The 17,742-nt window shown below is 43.0% G+C and overlaps 1 protein-coding gene across 4 annotated transcripts in view; it reads left to right on the top strand.

The window, feature by feature from the left end:
- The window catches only part of ZNF827 (zinc finger protein 827), an 883,430-nt gene that overhangs the window by 619,661 nt on the left and 246,027 nt on the right, over positions 1 to 17,742 (top strand). For all 4 annotated transcript variants that reach the window (XM_069631232.1, XM_069631231.1, XM_069631233.1 and 1 more), the window contains exon 6: positions 17,015 to 17,254. In XM_069631232.1, coding sequence (XP_069487333.1) covers positions 17,015 to 17,254 — 240 coding nt within the window. The remainder of the gene's footprint in view (positions 1 to 17,014; positions 17,255 to 17,742) is intronic.

Below are 17,742 nucleotides of genomic sequence, written 5' to 3'. Positions count from 1 at the left end.
GATGAGCTGGAAAGTAGAGTCCAACAAGTCTTACAGGACAAGAGGGGTGATCGATACTGCATCTCCAGCCGGCACTTTTCCTTGGACATGTACACAACTTCTTGGGTAACAAAGAAGAATAAACGGCGAACGACACGGAAATTGCACGAAAACGCTATTCCCACTCTATTTGTCCACATTCCGCCACCGGTGAGTCAAGTGTCCGGATTTAGCTTTCGGCCTTGCGGTAGTGTGTAGGTAGCCGAATGGATTAATTGATATTGTAGGTGTTCTATCCCTTGTAATAATTTCGATATTGATATGAGTGTACAGTTTTTTGAATAATGACATTTATCAATATTTTTTTTTCGATTTCATAACCCACAAACGCAATGTATATATGTATGGGGACAGGGAACTGTGCTGTATTGAGCATTTTTCAAGTATTCTGTCGGCTTACATGGCTATTTTTAATATTGGCATTTCATTATCAATCATTAATTGACCTTTACAACTTCTTGACTATCCCTTGAATCTGAAGCAAGAACATTCTACATCCTTGACGTGGTCGCAGTTATCAACCACTTCTAGCGCGTATCAGGTAATCTTACTAGGCTAATCCGCTACATACTTGTTTTATGCATGTCAAGTAATAGTTTTATTCTATCGTGTAATTATTTTACCGAATGTTTGGTTACTGCTTTCCAATTGATATACACCTTAGTTATCGTCCACTGGTGTTTGTTTTCAGTTATAATTAGTCTTATCCATACTAATGCAAGTACTGTCTTTCAGGGAGATGCTGAAGCATCCGCCACATCTACAACATTTCTAGATGTTTTTCAACAGCAGGAGGTATGGATACTGACAGCTCCATCGAGCATCATCATCAGAGCTGGAATTCTTGTCGTTTGATTGTTCTACACAATATTTCATTCGTGGTTAGCCGTTGATATGTACCTGTGCTGTTGACCCTAGGTGTGTGTTATGTTTTCACAATTGTAATCCTCAATCCTCACTAATGCAAGTACTATGTTTCAGGCAGTTGATGGAGCGTCAACCCCTGCACTTGATGCAGAGCCTGACATTCAAGTATACGCAACAGCTTTCGGAAGTGCGCACTACATTTGCAACATACATAGATATTCTTCAGCAGCACGAGGTATGGATAATGACAGCTCCATCATGCGTGATCATATAACGTGATTCCATTTGCTATACTTTCTTCCCTATTAACGCAAGTGCTGTGTTTCAGGGAGACGACGAAGCTTCCACTACAATCACAACATCCAATTTAGATGATGCAGATGTAAATAATTCGTTGAAAAAAGTCAATGAAATGTGATCATATCTAGATTTTCCTTGATTCTTTTGGACAATGCATCATTTGCGGTTATCTCTTTATATGTACCTGTGCGTTCGACCCCAAGTGTGTGTTATGTTTCCAATATTGAAAACCATACTAATCCAAGTACTGTGTTTCAGGGAGACGACGGAGCTTCCACCACAATCACAACATCTCATTTAGATGATGCAGATGTAAAGGAATCGTTGAAATAAGTCGATGAAATGTGATCATATTTGGATTTTCCTTGATTCTTTTGGACAATGCATCATTTGTGGTTATCTCTTTATATGTACCTGTGCCGTCGACCCCAAGTGTGTGTTGTGTTTCCAATATTGAAAAGCATACTAATGCAAGTACTGTCTTTCAGGGAGATGCGGATGCCTCCTCTCCAATGCAACCATTCATGGCAGTCCATGCAGAGCCAGAGGTATGGATACTGACAGTTCCATCGAAATAGATCATCACTGGTCGAATACTTGTCGTTTGATTGTTGCACACAATGTTTAAATCGTGTTTGGCTATTGAGATGTACCTGTGTGTTCGTCCTCACGTGTGTTTTATGCTAACAATATTTTGATACATAGTAATGAAAGTACTATGTTTCAGGGAGACGATGGAGCCTCATTCCGTGCTGTCTATGCGGATACAGAAAATATAGTCGTTGCAGCGCAAGAGGAAGGGAGGACATGCGGAAACGAATTGGAGCTACAGCGTGCAGATGTTGAAGGTCGAGGCAAAAAAGTTGCAAAGAAAAAAAAACAAAAAAAGGTTAGTTACAAACAGTTCATAACTTTAAAAAAATGTTTGTGCTGGGGACTATTTTATGTTTTTTTCCAGTCAATTCTACTACACTCCATCTTGTGTTTAAACTGAACATCCCTTTTCCAATCTCTCCTCCAGTTACCCGTGGGTGTCAGAACTATACACACACAGACAGTGAAGCGAATGAGAGATGTGGCTTGCCAGACCGTGTACACTATGGAGGAACTATTAATTGAGGCGAGGCGTGTTCAGGCTCCAGATGCTCATGTCCAATGGCCAGAACATGAATTAACTGTGTTTGGAGACTACAGCAAAGTTGCATTGGACCATAGCTACAGTGCGACCGCACCACCACAAGAAGATGTTATTGAATGTATTGAAGATAGCTCTGAAGTAGTTGCAGATCAATTTACACAATCTACAACCGCCAAAAATTTGCCACCAAAAAACCTGTCGGCATTGTTGTGTTCTCCCATCAATGTTGAAGTAATAGATGTTGAAATGACAGAGAATGAACCAGCCGCAGCATCCATAGACGCATCAGAACTTGATATCAGCGATATTACTTTCCAATGTGTTGAAATCTCCACAACGTCAAAGGCCGAAACAACGTTGACGCAGGATGACAGTCTAATGAAAGAGAGCAAATACATTGTATTCGACAGTTGTTTGATGGAAATTATAAGTATGCTGAAATGTGTGCATTCCATTAGAGGGAAAGTATGTGGGAAGCCATTGATTAATGTGACTCGTCAAATAAAAGGCAGTAACGTCAAAATAAATTCCGCCTGTAGATTAAATCATAGGTTCTCATGGTCTGCACAACCGATGCTGGGGAAACTGCCAGCAGGCAATCTACTGTGTGCAGCTGCATCACTTTTTAGTGGCTCCAGTTTTAGAAAGTTAGAGGCTTTCTTTCAGTTTGTGGGACTCCATTTCATTTCTAAAGCGCTGTACTACACATACCAACGTGATTATCTGTTTCCGGCCATTAGTGATGCTTGGAAAATTGAACAATTGTCTCTAGCAAGTACATTCGAAGGCAAACGATTCAGGCTAGCCGGCGATGGACAGTGCGACAGCCCTGGATTTTCTGCCAAGTACTGCACCTACCACTTTCAGGACATGGATAGTAAGAAAACTGTGAGTTCGGTGGTCGTGCAGGTAACACAATGTACATCCTCAGTGGCCATGGAGAAACTAGGTTTTATAAAATCAGTGGAATATCTACAATCGAGGGGAATGCACATCGACCTCATAGCCACGGATAGACACGTTTCAATTGCCAAGACAATGAGAGAGCAGTTCCCACATATTAAACATCAATTTGACGTATGGCATCTTGCTAAATCAATCAATAAGAAAATCTCGGCTGCAGGGAAAAAGAAAGGTTTTGAAAGTATTTTGCAGTGGTCACATTCTATCACCAACCATCTTTGGTGGAGCTCAAAAACTTGTGAGGGGTCAGTGGAAATACTACTTGAAAAATGGCGGTCACTGATGCACCACTGTACCAACGTTCACTGCTGGACAGCAAATGAACATTTCCACCTATGTGAACATGGCCCTTTGTCCCCAGAGGAGACACGGAAGAAGAAGTGGTTGATTCCATCTTCACCGACACACAAAGCCTTTGAGAAGATTGTTTTCGACAAAACTCTATCAAGAGATTTGAGAGGACTGACAGAATTCTGTCACACAGGAGATTTGGAGGTGTTCCACAATATGTGCCTAAAGTACAGGCCAAAGCGCTTGCATTTTAGCTTTCGGGACATGAAACATTGCACTCTACTAGCGGTCTTGGCCCATAACAGCAATGTCGGACGTGAACAATCTAGGACTAGGGGTAAAGTAAGGATGCCTCGCTACACTAAGGTGTTTTCAAAACGAAGTAAGCAATGGGTGATCAAACCAGTCTATGATGAAATGCAGTTCGACTTTGTGAAAGGCCTTAGTGTTGCTGTGTTAGAGAAGCACAGATATGGAATTTTGGACGTTTCTGTGCAGAGCAGTGATCCATTGCCACCGAACATTGCGACTGTGCCATGCCCACCCGAAGCACAGCTGATTGTGAAGTACAAATCCCGGTTTAAATAATTGCAATACGATTGTCTTTTTGTAAATAAATGTTATTGTACAGTGTACCTGTAAACCTAACCCCTACCTTCATCATCATGAGTGGCGAACAAACTGGGTATCATCTTTGAATTCTTTCTATTCACTTCACATATGTGTATGTATATATTTTTCTCATGTCTCATCTCATGTAAATGTAAATGCTGCGCACTGTTAACGGAGGGGAGGCTTGCGTATTGCAAATAATAAAACAAACAAACAATAAATCTCACTTTTAACTCAACTCCTGTGGTACTTTATACTTTCCCTGACCTTCCGCCAACAATTAAATGTCTCAATTTGGGTTGCAAAGCTCGCAGACAACGGGGACAAAATTGGGGCACTTAGAACGCGCCAGCCAAGCGCGACGTGGCATTTGGGAGAGAAGCCAGTTCGCATTTGCACATTGAGGCGCACTACATAAACGGATTCTAAACTTCAAGTTCTCACAGATGCCTATGCTACGTGATGTTGCAAATAAAGAATGCGAAGGACAGCGCCCAGATGAGGCCCACAAGTCGCACTGGAAGTATAAGGGTCTATTGTTTTTTGACCTTGAGACAGGGACCATGCCGAAAGAACTACATTAGAAGGGAGTGCGCAATAATGTAAGAGACGATAAGGCAGAAAATTCAGAAACTAGACCGAGTTTCAGTTTTAGGTCAGTATACGAAAAATCGTTGTCAAGAGCACGGTCCGTTTTACAGACTGCATTACGAAGAGACACAATGGAAATTTCAAATATAATGTAAGTAAATCTTTACACGCTTTTATACCGGAATGAAGATTTAATGAATGGATGCATGAATAAATGAATGAATGAAGAGCTAGGAAAAGCAAGTAAAACTGTTTGTAGTGGGCACATGGGCATGCAGGTCCACTGGTCTCACCGATCTCGGTCCTTGGCCCAGCCACTTTTCCCTGCACTGCCTACCTGCACTACGGGACTGTCTCTGTATCCTTCAGCCCCTTCTCCCGGCATTTACCTTGCACTTGCCACCAGCTGGCCCTGTTATTTAATTTGTATTCAACTAACCATGTACAGCCCTTCCCCATGCGCGATCAGAAAGACACCTGGCCTAGTAGGATCGTTGTCTGTCCGCCCTTGTTCCCCACCTGCCTCGTCACGCCTAGAAACACTTGAGTATAGGCGCGTTACAAATGCCATATCATATATCATATAATTCCTCACGCATGTAGACTGTCGTTTATCATTGTGTGTTGGCCTCGATTTATCTCGTTACTTTTCGCATTGATTTTAGAGACGAACATACTCCATTGAACTATCCTTGCAAGCAAATAGTTTCTGATCGGCCGTAATAAATAAAATGAGTAATATTAATGAAGTTCGGCTAGCGAGACTAATTATCATTTTTTTGTTTTCATAACAGGTATTTGATCCCTTTCTGCCACTGCCATCTGTTTGAGACACCGGCGGATGGATTCTTCAGCAGACACCTGCAGCTTTGTGTCAACAACTGGAGCACGATCACCATATTATGGGACGATCGCCAAGGGCCCACATGCCCTTACGCTGTACTAGTGGCTAGAAGCAACATATCAACCTTTAGGCTGGACTAGTGCCTAGTTGATGGAACAGCTTTGCGGTTCACTTTGCTTCCAAAGTGATTCTTTTTAGAAAAATGAACACCCTGTGTACCATAAAGGAACAGTGCGTGACTCAAGATGAAACGGAACAGTTATTGCGGATACAGATAAAAGAAAATAAATGGCTTCCGGAGTTCATATGTCAATTGCTGAATATTCTCTAAACATTTAATGTCAAATAAATGTACTTTACCAAATGTACCGTGTTGCTGTTTCATTTTAAAGTACAGTTTCATATTCCGAATTGTGGCGCGCTGCGTTGTGAGTTGATCTGTGTTGGTTTCCGGGTTCTGTGTGGAATCGCGCAGAAGACGACTGGGCGCGTTTGCCTACACAGCACAGTAACGTCACGGGGAGAGGCGGGGAATATGAATGTTTTGATAATGTCAGGCTCAGGGGCGGGGGAATTGATTTAGTGCCGCAAAAGCAGGTCAGCCAGGGCGATCGGGGAAAAGATAGGATTATCAGAAAATGGCGGCTCCCTGGTGCTTGTTTTCGCGCGCGTTTAATGGACGAAAACTCGAGTAAGGTCCATATGAAAGTTTTCTAAAATCGAGCCACTTAGGCTTAAAAAAACATGGCCGACCCGTAGGGACAATAAACATTCTTACTAGACCATGCCTTTAAGCACTCCATTATATACGATTGCCAGTTTTGTAGAAACCAAGACTATATGTTTGGTAGGAATAGTCCTATTTCCATCTACATGACACAAGTTGTCTATGGCAACAACAGCGTAAACAAGAAATACGGCCATTGCTGCAGTGCCACGTGAACACGAACGCTGCTCGAAGTCCAAAACAGAGGTAAGTCTTTCGCCATCTTATCCACTAGTGAGCTGGCGCATAGACGGGCGACTTTTCAGCCGCTTTGGTGCCTCATTTAACATTCCATGCCCTAATAACCTGGTTACATTATGTGGTTACATTATGTCTTCACAGATTGGGACATTGACATAACCGCATTGGATCCATTTCCGCTGCATCTCTTTTTTCTGTTTTCCTATACGTGGGGGCCAGAATGAGATTTGTAAGTACTCCATCTGTAACTTTGAATATATATGAAGATGAGTAGATAGCTAGTGTTACACAAGTTCCTTGCGTTTTGCTTCTTCATCTGCAGGTGGGTGCACCTTTCTATGGCACCACCAGTGAATATGCATGATGGTTACAGCATTTTTCAACATGTAGATGACTTCTACAGTGTCACAATTACACTGTGCAGACTAAACCATTAGTGAGTAACCCCCCCTTTTTTCGTTCAGACTATCTATACGAAATTAGTAGAGCGTCTAGAGATAATTCCATGTACATTTGTTTCTCTGTGTTTTTCTCTGTAGGTGTACAAATGTGGTGCATGGTTACACTTCTACACAGAAAAATCAGGAAGAAATATTGATCCCACAATCAAGCCACCACCCGCTGAACATACAGTGGAGATGAGTCTTGGGACGAGCAACATACAAATTATGGTTGTATTTTTCACACATTAAATGTTCAAAAATAAAACAAGATGACAGGGTAATTAGTTTATGTTTCATTACTTTTTTAGATTCAGAGGCTCACCCACCCTATCACGAGGCAACACAGATTGGCTAGTTGCACTCCGTCCTGGGGAAGGTTGTTTAGAATATTGGGCCAAGGCGGCATCCGCCCACAGTGGACTACAACCGAAACATGTGTCGACAAGACAGAACTTTCTGTAATAACACAGAGGGTCACATCTGAAACACACGAGAGTGTTGCATTTGAATCTAAAAAACTGTATTATATACATTGGGGTTTATGAATACACTTGTTTATGAAAATGTGTTGGTATGAAGATGGTCTGTATGAATTAGGTATGAATGATAGGTGAACTTGTTTATAGGCTGAGTCTCTCCCCCCCTTTTTTAGTATGCTAAGTATTCACCAGCAAGTAGTAACTGCTTATGTTTTGTAAATAAATTAGTACATTGCGTTAAGATTTTGTAAACCAAAAACATAATCCTGTCATCTTTATTCTATTGGTCCATGTTGCTCTCTGTTCTACGTATACTTACCTGGAGGACCATAGAAACTACCTAGGCACCCGTAACTTTACTAGATGCCTCGTCTATAATCCACCACAATTGGATCGATCAGATGTGTGGAATATATTTGCATATACACATTTGGATTATCTGAACAGCTCTGTGGAATTATGCAATATGCCATTTTACATTACATATAAGTGGTTAGATTAAACGCTCACATTTCGAGGAGGGGGCTCTGTGATCTTTATAATTCTGTAATCAAATAAATGCATTGCTTGTCCTGCACAGTGTCAGGGTTTGAGATTCAGGGGAGATGTGAACTAGTTAGCTCCTGCTTCTCGCATAATAGAGCTGGGTAGCTTTGAAACCAACAGTGGCCAGGAGCCACTTTTGGCTCCTACGGCCAACTGGTGCCTTCCAAAAATGTAAATGTGACATTACCTTCGAGTATTTGAGAATGTTAATACAAAGGAATTAGAACACATCTAATACACGTTTAAAAACAATGGTTCATACAAAATGGACAACAAGTTAAAGGGGCACCTCTGGTAGCTCCTGCGGTAGTTCCTGCCTACTGGGTGACGCCCCACACCCAGGAGCTGGTTTTAGCTCCTGCTCATTGACTCTCAATGTCGAACCCTGCAGTGTGACTGTTATACTTGGCAGCACAGAAAACATGTTTATGAAATGGCCGTCCACCTTTATCTGGTGTTTATTTGTTTATTTATTTTTTATATGGAAGACGCCCTGATCCACAGACCGTCTTACAGTGGGATTCCGCCATTATAGAACGCTTATGTGAATTGGATCCCACATGCGCGAAGTCTATTCTGGACATTGGGGAAAGGCAGAGGACTTCAATAGGGTGACAAGGACAGACTGGGTTTGGGGTAGAAGATAAGTTTGCGTTCAGAAATATATAGGTCTGGACACAGGTTGCCTAGAAGAGGCCTTTCAGGGATGAGGGTAAGTATTGCCATCGTTCATGGCACTCAGTGGTTTGTACAGTCAATGGCAAAGGTGCAGTTGAAGGTGGAAACAGATGTTAGGCCTAAAGGTCCCCAATTTGGGAAATGCCTTATTTAGGAGAACTGATGTCAAGGCTTTTGTGCACTTGGTGTAGCTTTCTTCTAGTCTCAAGGCCAGGGATGCGTTGTTCCGGAGGGCAGGTCCATGAGGGACAGCATGTTTCCCCATAGCCGATAGATGTTTCTCCTGGGTCACCAGGCTTTCAGGGCAGGTTGTAATGATTGACCAGTGGACCAGGTATTTCGGAGCCCCTGCACCCGTGGGTTTAGTGCACAATGCACAGAGGATTGAATATAATTCTTTGCGCCGCTATTAGGCGGTGTTAGACTTTGAGTGCCGGGATGATGTGATCTCGTATTTTCAGTTCCAGGATCATTCCTACGGCTCTCTTTTGTGCCACTTGTATTTTGTGTGTTTGTTTCATGTTCAGTCCTGTGTTTAGGCCATTGCAGCAGACGATGGCAGGGATGAGATTTAGTCCTCAGTGAGCTGGGTGTGTACCTTGTTCACCTGAACTACAAAGTTATTTTCCTTTCCATTACTGCATTACATTTTTACCTGGACAAGATTTTATTACCCCAATTGATTTCAAATAAGTTCAAAATAAACAAAGGATGCATTACACCCTTCAAAGGACTAACATTTTAAAGTAACCAGCATTCGCTGAACTTTTCAGTGGAAGGAGGGTATAAAGCCGGTATTTTCCTCGGTGCCTGGCAGCAGGGCATATGTAAATGAGTGCACTAGCCCGCAATTGTACACTTCAATTGTTACCAGTGGGCAGCAGGTCTTTTAGAATGAGTCTTCGACACGCTGCAGCCACTCCTACAAAGTAATATGAATGGAGTGACTTCCGGAAGCCTGCCGTTGCTCTGGCAAGGCTTCCTGACTGAAAGTAAATTCAAGGCCACATTGTAGCATCACAGTGAGCACAACGCGAGAGACGGAGAGAGAGATGGGGTGGGGGGAGGGGGGGACTTGTATAGACATTTGATTTTCAATGTTATTGCACACTCAATTGTACAGTGTCGCAATGTGGCCGTTTGCTTACTTTCAGACAGGAAGTAGCCTCAGTAGAGCAGTATCAGGCTTCCGGCAATATTTCCTTGGGACCGTGTAACTTTCCCTGGAGGGTAACAAAGAGGCACTCCAAAATGGTTTCCTACAGGAGTCTATAGAAATGCTCCTTTGGGGGTTAATTTACATATTTACATAAGGCCTATTGCTAAACACCAGCGTACGTAAAAGTCTTAAAACAAAAAAGTGTGCACACAGCCCGCTCCGTTACCTTTGAAGTTAATGTTTAATGCTGAAATGTGGCTCTGGTGCTGCGGTGATCAGCAGGCCTCGTTTACCTCAAGTTACTCATGTGCTTTATGCTTCGCAGCAACCATAGACTATATAAATCGCCTGCCTCCAGGCTCGGACTGTCATATAGAGCAGTAGGCCCGTGGCCGAACCAAAAATGCAAAATGCTAGTGTGGGCCCGTTTTTTTGGGTCAAAGTGGTGCCACTTTTTTGGCCAATGTGGGCCAGTTGATGAGCTACTTCACTATGCGGTTACTAGTTTTGACCAGTGTTGCTGAAGGAATATTCTTTAAAATGAACAATTTACATCACATTTTATTTAAAAACTCCCCCTTGGGTAGTATTCAAACAGTGTCACAAAAGGAATGAATAGCCTTTTGTAACTGTGGACCACTTGTTCATTGGTGCCCGAGACCATTTTATGGCCCAGTCTGACCCTGCCTGCCTCGAGTGTTTTTTTCTCCAAAAAACGGGCCTGTGGTTGTTAGGCATTAACAGAACATATACAGATTGCAACTGCTTTTTGGGTTTCTGTCAGGGCTACTAGCAGGAGCCTGGAAGGTTTGGTAGTAAAAGTGTTTAGCTTGAATGTGAACACCAGCCTCGTGCCAATATGTCGAAAACATCTCCTACAAAGTGTGATGCTCAATACATCCTTCCCATCCACATCTACCTATGGGGTTGACATGTGTGCAGAATACACGACCTCATGGAAAACTCTGAGACGTGACAGGCAGACTGGGCTGACAAAATGGTTGAAATACAGCGCACATTAGCTCTTGCAATAACACAAAGATTCATGGTCTTCCGCAGCCCCCAGGAGAGCCATTCCTCTGCTGCTGCAGCAGAGGCCCTCGCGTGCCCGTCAGAAAGAAACCTGTGTGCCTGTCAGCAGCACAATCTGCACAGCGCACCAGTGCTCATGCCGCAGGAACAATGGCATCTCATAGACATTGTGCCCCAACCATAAATCTTATGCTATGAGAAATCCCTCACATTGGCCCAGTAACTTTGGTCAGCTGTTGATAGGATTTAAAGATCGCTTTATAGGAAGGAGGAATCTTTCAGGCAGTTGTGTGGAATTTGCTGGCGAAAAAGTGAATTTTAAAGCACTTTAGGGAAGTGTATAGCTCGCCGCTCCATAGGATTTAGAGACTACTGTGTAGGAGTTTCGGGGACCAACTTTGGGAAGTTAGTGCTTATATAGTAATTACATCATCAAGGAGTAAAAGCAATAACGAGCCCTATAAGGCAGTAGACATGCACCAATGACCACCATGTGACAGCACATGTAATATGACCCCATCAGGCCGTATAGGAACTGATGTCTTCTACACATGACATGGGTAGCATGTCCTTATCAATGACTGTTCCGCTCCATTTGCACATCTTTGCCAGTTTCCACAATGCCCAATTAGCATATCATTTTGAATTATGCCTTTGTAGCACATCATTGCCCTTTTTCAAGAATGCCACGTTAGCCCATCATTGCCAGATTGCATTACTACCAGTTAGCAATCTATGCCCACATTGCATAATACCCTGTTAGCACATCATAGCCAGATTCCATTATGCTGATTTAGGACATTAAGGAGGCGAGGCTCCGTTACGCCCAGTTAGCAAACTTTGGCCTAATAACGTAATGCCCAGTTAGTACATCATGGTCATATACAATTATCACATTATGGATAGATTCCCTATGCCCAGTTCTCATGCCATACCTAGTTTCCATTGTGCACACCATCCCAGAAAGTACATCATTATCAGTTCCTTCAGTTCTATTTAGAACAACATTATTTTTCCACTATGTCCAGTTAGCACACTAGTTTTAGTTTATATTATGCCTAATGAGCACATCATGGTCACTGTGCTTTATACCCATGTATTGCAACATGATCTGCTTTTATTATGGACAGTTGGTGCACTGTGGCACAATTCTATTATATTCAGTTAGCAAATCTTGGGGAGTTTTCATTATGGCAATTTGCACATCATTGGCAGAATGCCTTGAGCCCAGTTAACACATCATTGCAATTTTTCCTTATGCCCAGTTAGCACACTATATGACCAATATTGTTCCTGCTGAGATTGCATAATACCCTGTTAGCATAGCATGACATGCAGCCATCATTCTCTGTTTGCACAGCAGTGTAGAGGAGCAGGTGGACATGTTATCCCTAGCTCCAGCCCCCTCACCTCTGTCATATTGGAACAGTAGAAGAAGAGCCTTATGTGGAACACCAGGTATCAACCCAATACCGCATAGAGTATATGAGAGACAATATGCACTCAGACAACCATATTGAATGTACCCTCGTCTGCACACACCATTGGACATCATAGAGCTATAATTGAAATCTGACAAGAGCTGAGTGACATTATAGAAGAAAGACAAGGTATATGAGACATATAGAAGCTTGCTGCAGAGGAAAACATTACATGGCTAGAACAGCCATGAAGGAAAGGTGGGCGTCGGACTCTTATTAAAACCAATCAAGCTACCTCAGAGACAGACCAGGGCTGCAGAGTCAGAAGATGCTAAAAAAACAGCTTTGTGTGTGGAATAAAGAGGAATCTATTGGACTGGGATGAAGGCTGCTACTTCAAGGAATAATTGCAACGCAAAAGGGGAGTCAAAAAGAATAAGCCACATACGTAAAACATATTTCTCTTAGATTACGCGAAGGAGAAAACATCTGCAAGAGCCAAGTATTAAACAATTAAAGATGGAGAAAACCCATGTAAGATAGAATGAGAAAGTCTCTAGAGGCCAAGAAAAGTAATGACACCCAATTCAATTGAATCAAATATCAGTAAATAGAAGGCCGAGACGGACACATTTGTGGTCTTCTCACATGTGGTTCAGAAGTTGAAAACAAGGGCTATTCATTAAGCCCAAACAAAGATAATAGTGTGCCTACAGTCCCTTGAATGTCCCAGAACAAAGAGCAGGTTTTCGAGGTCAACAACAAAGGAGATGCCTTGGCTTGGGGCCTGACTGATGAGAGACGATGGGCTAATTGGGAAATGTGTGGAGTAGTCTGATGTTGCTTGCAGCACCAGAGTTTCATTTTGCTTACGTGCTGGTAACGAGCCAAAAGTCCAAGGTTTGAAAAGCATGCAAAAGAGCCTGATTCACATAACGTTTTACTGTGGGATTGTGTCATTATTAAACACTTCTGTGAATCGGGCTTATTTTCAACTATAACTCACACATAACACACAAGTGTGGCAACAAATAAGAATGTAACACTCTTTAAAAAATGCATGACTTACAAGACTGTTCAAGAAATACTCAAGAACAGATCTTAGACAACACAAGCTAAGTAATATCATAAAGCAGGAACAAAGAGGAGCCTTTGAGAGTCCACCATGATGCACATACAGACTTAAATCCTGTAAGTCATTTTCATCATTGGGCCACGCAGTAAGAACACCTGGGATCAATCTGATTTGCGTCTATTTCATAGCTATGTACTTAAGGAGCGCTGGGATTTTTGCCAAAAGACCTGTCCATAGTTAGACTAATCTATAGACCGGATTGGTATTTGGGGGGTTTGCAAAGCATTCATGCACCACAGTAGGGCTACCTAGCAGAAAATAGAAAGGTTATAAGGTGCTTCTTGAAGAGGGATACTTTGGCAGGGAGTGTCGTGGCAGGGGAAGTGGATTCAGTCTTTGGGACCAAAATCTGGAAATGTTTTTCCAACTTTTACTACTAAACTTGAAGCGGATACCTTTCAAGAAGAAATGTCAAGCGGAACAAAGATCAGGAAGGGGGTCTGTTTGGCAAGTCCTTATGAAAAAAAGGTCAAAAGAATGGAAGCATTGGTTCACCGTGCACACTGCTTTGAGAAGGATCCTTTGTCGGATGCAATGTCAACGGAATTTGAGAAGAACATCAGAAATATGGGTGTACTTTCTAAGGCTGGTAATAAGATGGGCAGCTTAATTCCTGAGCATCCTTGGAAGGCCCTGCTGGAAATGGGCAGCCCCAGTAATAGGGCATTTTTATAATCCAGACGTGATTGGACTAGGGGCATAATCGCATAAGTTTGGGCTGATATCATGAGGAAAGGGGAACGTTTAGGAAGAAGATGCATTTAATGAAAACAAGAGGAGGTGACAGAACCCATTTGAAAAATCCGGGATAATTCCTGGTGAAATTTAAAGCTGAAGTTATTTATGAAGCAGGCTGTGGTAGCTGCAGGGACGACCAAAGGGAAGAAGGCCAGATGAAGAGGAGCCCACCAAGCACAATCACTTCTGTTTTGTCAGAATTTCACTTAAGTGAGTTATGGTCCATCATTTTGGCCACTGCTGACATGCAAGACTGGAAACGGACTGCAGTGGGGGCATTGGTCACAGTCTTTTCATTTGCAGTTTGGACCTGAGTAAGGCCCCACTGGTAAAAACCAATGGATTTAATCAGAGCAGAGTGAAGTTGGACATAAAGGTTAAACAAAAGAGGAGGTAGTGAAGAAGCCTGAGGGTCATTAGAGTAGAGGGCAATGAAAGAAGAGTGAGAAAGACAGATAGAGAGAGAAGGGGGAGGGAGAGAGAGAGCAGGCGAGAAAGAGAGGAATGGGAGAAATTAGAAAAATCCCTTAAAGGTAATTATAGAGAAAAGAGGCAATACAGTTGTGGGGTTTTCCCCAAATCTCCACTGCAGATATGCAGTCGACCAAGATGGTATGGTCGAGTGTATCCCGTGCAAAAGAGAGGATGAGCAAAACAAGAGGTGTGAAGCTACCAGAGTCCACAGAGTTGAAGATTGAGTAGGACTGCTGTGAGGGCTGATTCTATGACCCAACCAGGTTGAAAGCCTGCTTGATGAGGATGGAGAACAGAGTTGGTTTCCACAAAGCTTGTGAGATGGGCTTCCTAAATATTTGCAGCGGCCAGGAGGAACGGGAGAATCTGGTCTAAGGGAGCCTTTTTTGGTTTACCTGGTAAGAACTTATAGCATTTTTTAAAGGAATTTGGGAGGCCTGAGGAAAGAGAAAGATTTGGGATATGAGTCAGGGGGGAGACATTAGGGCGGAGCACATCTGCAAAATTATTATGGGGTTTGCTTCCAGGGGAGGGTCTGACTTGATGTGAGAGATTGGTTGGAAAAGAACATGGAATGTAAACGGAGTGATGGAGGCGAGGGATGGAGGGGTTTAGGGTGGTAGGGGGATCAGGTGGGCAGCAGTCAAAGCAGGTGAGGCATGCTGGTGAATATGTCCAGAACATTGTTGTTGGAGAAAGATGGCAGGCACTCACAGCGCTCAAGCAAGTGTGGAGTGCTGTTGGCACAGGCAGATGGATTGGAAAGTTCCTTAATCACTCAGATGATTTCCTTTTTTGTTTTTTTCACGGCATTGGAGATTCTAGAAGAGAAATTGAGTTTGTTTTGCTCTGATCGAGGCTTTGTAAGAGTTAAGGTATCTTTATTCCAGATAGGACCAGCACCAGAGTGTTTTTCGGCTGATTTAACAAGCCTTTTCAATTTGGCAATAGCAGTTGTGAAATATTTAGTGGTCTTAGGGTGGGGAAGGAGAGCAGGGGGCTGAGTGTTGAATCCACAAAGGATATCATTGCCAATGTGAAGACACAAGGTAGGATAGTTGGTCACAAGTTTAGTGCTTTATTCACACCAAAAAGTGTTGCTCCAGTTCATTGAGAGAGCAATGTTTTGATGACGTGGAAATCGGTGACCTGGGTGCCCGTGGTAAAAGCGCTCCGAAGAGAGCAGCAGGATTAAGTCTCAACATGGTTTGAGACATTCTTCATGGACGGGTCAAGTGCACCTTGATCTCAAACCCCATAGTATAATAAAGGCATGTGAATAAACAAGATACCTGCATGTAGACCTTTTACTTCTATACTCAATATAATATCACTAGCCGCACCTTCAAATGATTCATTTTGTTAAAAAAAAATATCCCCAGTCTTTTCAGTTTTCATTATGGCCAGTTAGAATATCATGGTTAATTTCTGTTATGCAAAGTTATCACATTAAGGCCACACAACATTATGAAGAGCTAACACACATTGCCAAATGACCTCATGCCTCCTCACATGTCTCCTGGTCGCACTGTGTTTCCTAAGTGCAATTGCTGCCTTGAAAGAGGAGGCTAAAGGTGGGGTGGCATGCTTTGTTGTGGTCCAGTGCAACCTTCAACACTCTTTCTTAGGTGGTGGAGCCAGTCCTGCTAAGGAGCATCAGAGCTGTGCACCCCATTGCTCTCTGCTCCACTTGGCTGGTGATCTGAGGCGAGAGGAATTTGGCATGCACACTCACTTAACATAGACCTGGGCAGAAGGCTGGCAGCAGTCTTAGATCTATGCTGCTTCTGCATTTCACCCACATCATCAGTGGCGCAGCACAGCCCTGCTTCTTAAGTGCAATGAATGCTCGGGCGCTGATGAATTGCAGAATTGAGCATTGGCTCCCTTTGCTTGTGGGGGACAGGCGAAGCAAGATGTCTGGTATCTGGTGATGGGTGGTCCTAAGCAATGACAGACCGCATGCCAATGTCAGCCTCTTGTCCCAGTTCAACAGGGATCATTGCGGTCTGCCTTCTTGGTGGTGTTGACTACTAACAATCGAAAACAGCAAACTCACAATGTGCTTCCACTGTCAGTAATATTTGAGTATTAAAAGAAGAGGTGGATAGACAGAGCCGAGTTTATTTGTGTATCTCTGTATGTTTTGATTCCATTTAGACAGCTTTTTCTCTAAATGACAGGCATGCAAGTGATGTGTTCATAATGTACTTAGCTGACTACTCTTTACAGTCATTAATGGCTGCACACCACTTAGCATGTTCTCCAGCTTGATCTTTTCTCAATGTTGTTTGCAGCTGAAAGTTACAAGGAAATGCAGAACACAAAGATAAAAGAAGAGCCTATGGAGGTCGACATCCAGGAATCGGGCATCTCCCCGTCGCCTAGCCAGAACTATGGCTACAGCACTTTATTGAGGCCAGAGAAAACAGAACCTTTGCTGAAGCTGCAAGAGGGCCGAGTGCTTCCAGAGAGAAACCTTTTCAGCCAGGACATCTCGGTGAAGATGGCGTCCGAGCTTCTCTTCCAGCTGTCAGGTATGGAAGCAGCTGCGGTGCATGTGTAGGGCGGTCAGCAGTAAGAAGCTGTTGCTAAATCTGTGCACTCTAAAACAAAAACAATAGGCCTAATTTCGAGTATGGCAATACAATGAGAAAAAAGTGACTGTAACTGTGTTACTGCCACTTTTACCACTCACCCCAAAATCCCGAATTTGCTTGCAATGCGGTGAAAAAACCTCCAGCATTTGACTGGAGATTTATCCTCCACATTACATCCAGCAAATAGTATATTTACAGCTGATAGAATTATCACTCTCGGTAAATTTCCCACACCCCCATTGACATTCCAAAATTGGGACTTATACTGCCATCCCGCCACTCCAAATTTTGAGTGACTGCAACAGTACACATGTATGGGGCTATTTCCCATGGGCGTAATTTTAGGGGGGGAACAGGGGTGTTTGTCCCCCCCAAATTTCATGGCACACTATTTTGTCCGCATTTATTTGGCTGGGGCACCTTTT

Source organism: Ambystoma mexicanum, chromosome 6q, assembly GCF_040938575.1.
Source record: "Ambystoma mexicanum isolate Mex_15411 chromosome 6q, UKY_AmexF1_1, whole genome shotgun sequence".
In the NCBI taxonomy this organism is placed as follows: domain Eukaryota; kingdom Metazoa; phylum Chordata; class Amphibia; order Caudata; family Ambystomatidae; genus Ambystoma; species Ambystoma mexicanum.
Note: the sequence above shows the minus strand (reverse complement) of the source record. Positions and strands in the feature narration are given on the sequence as shown.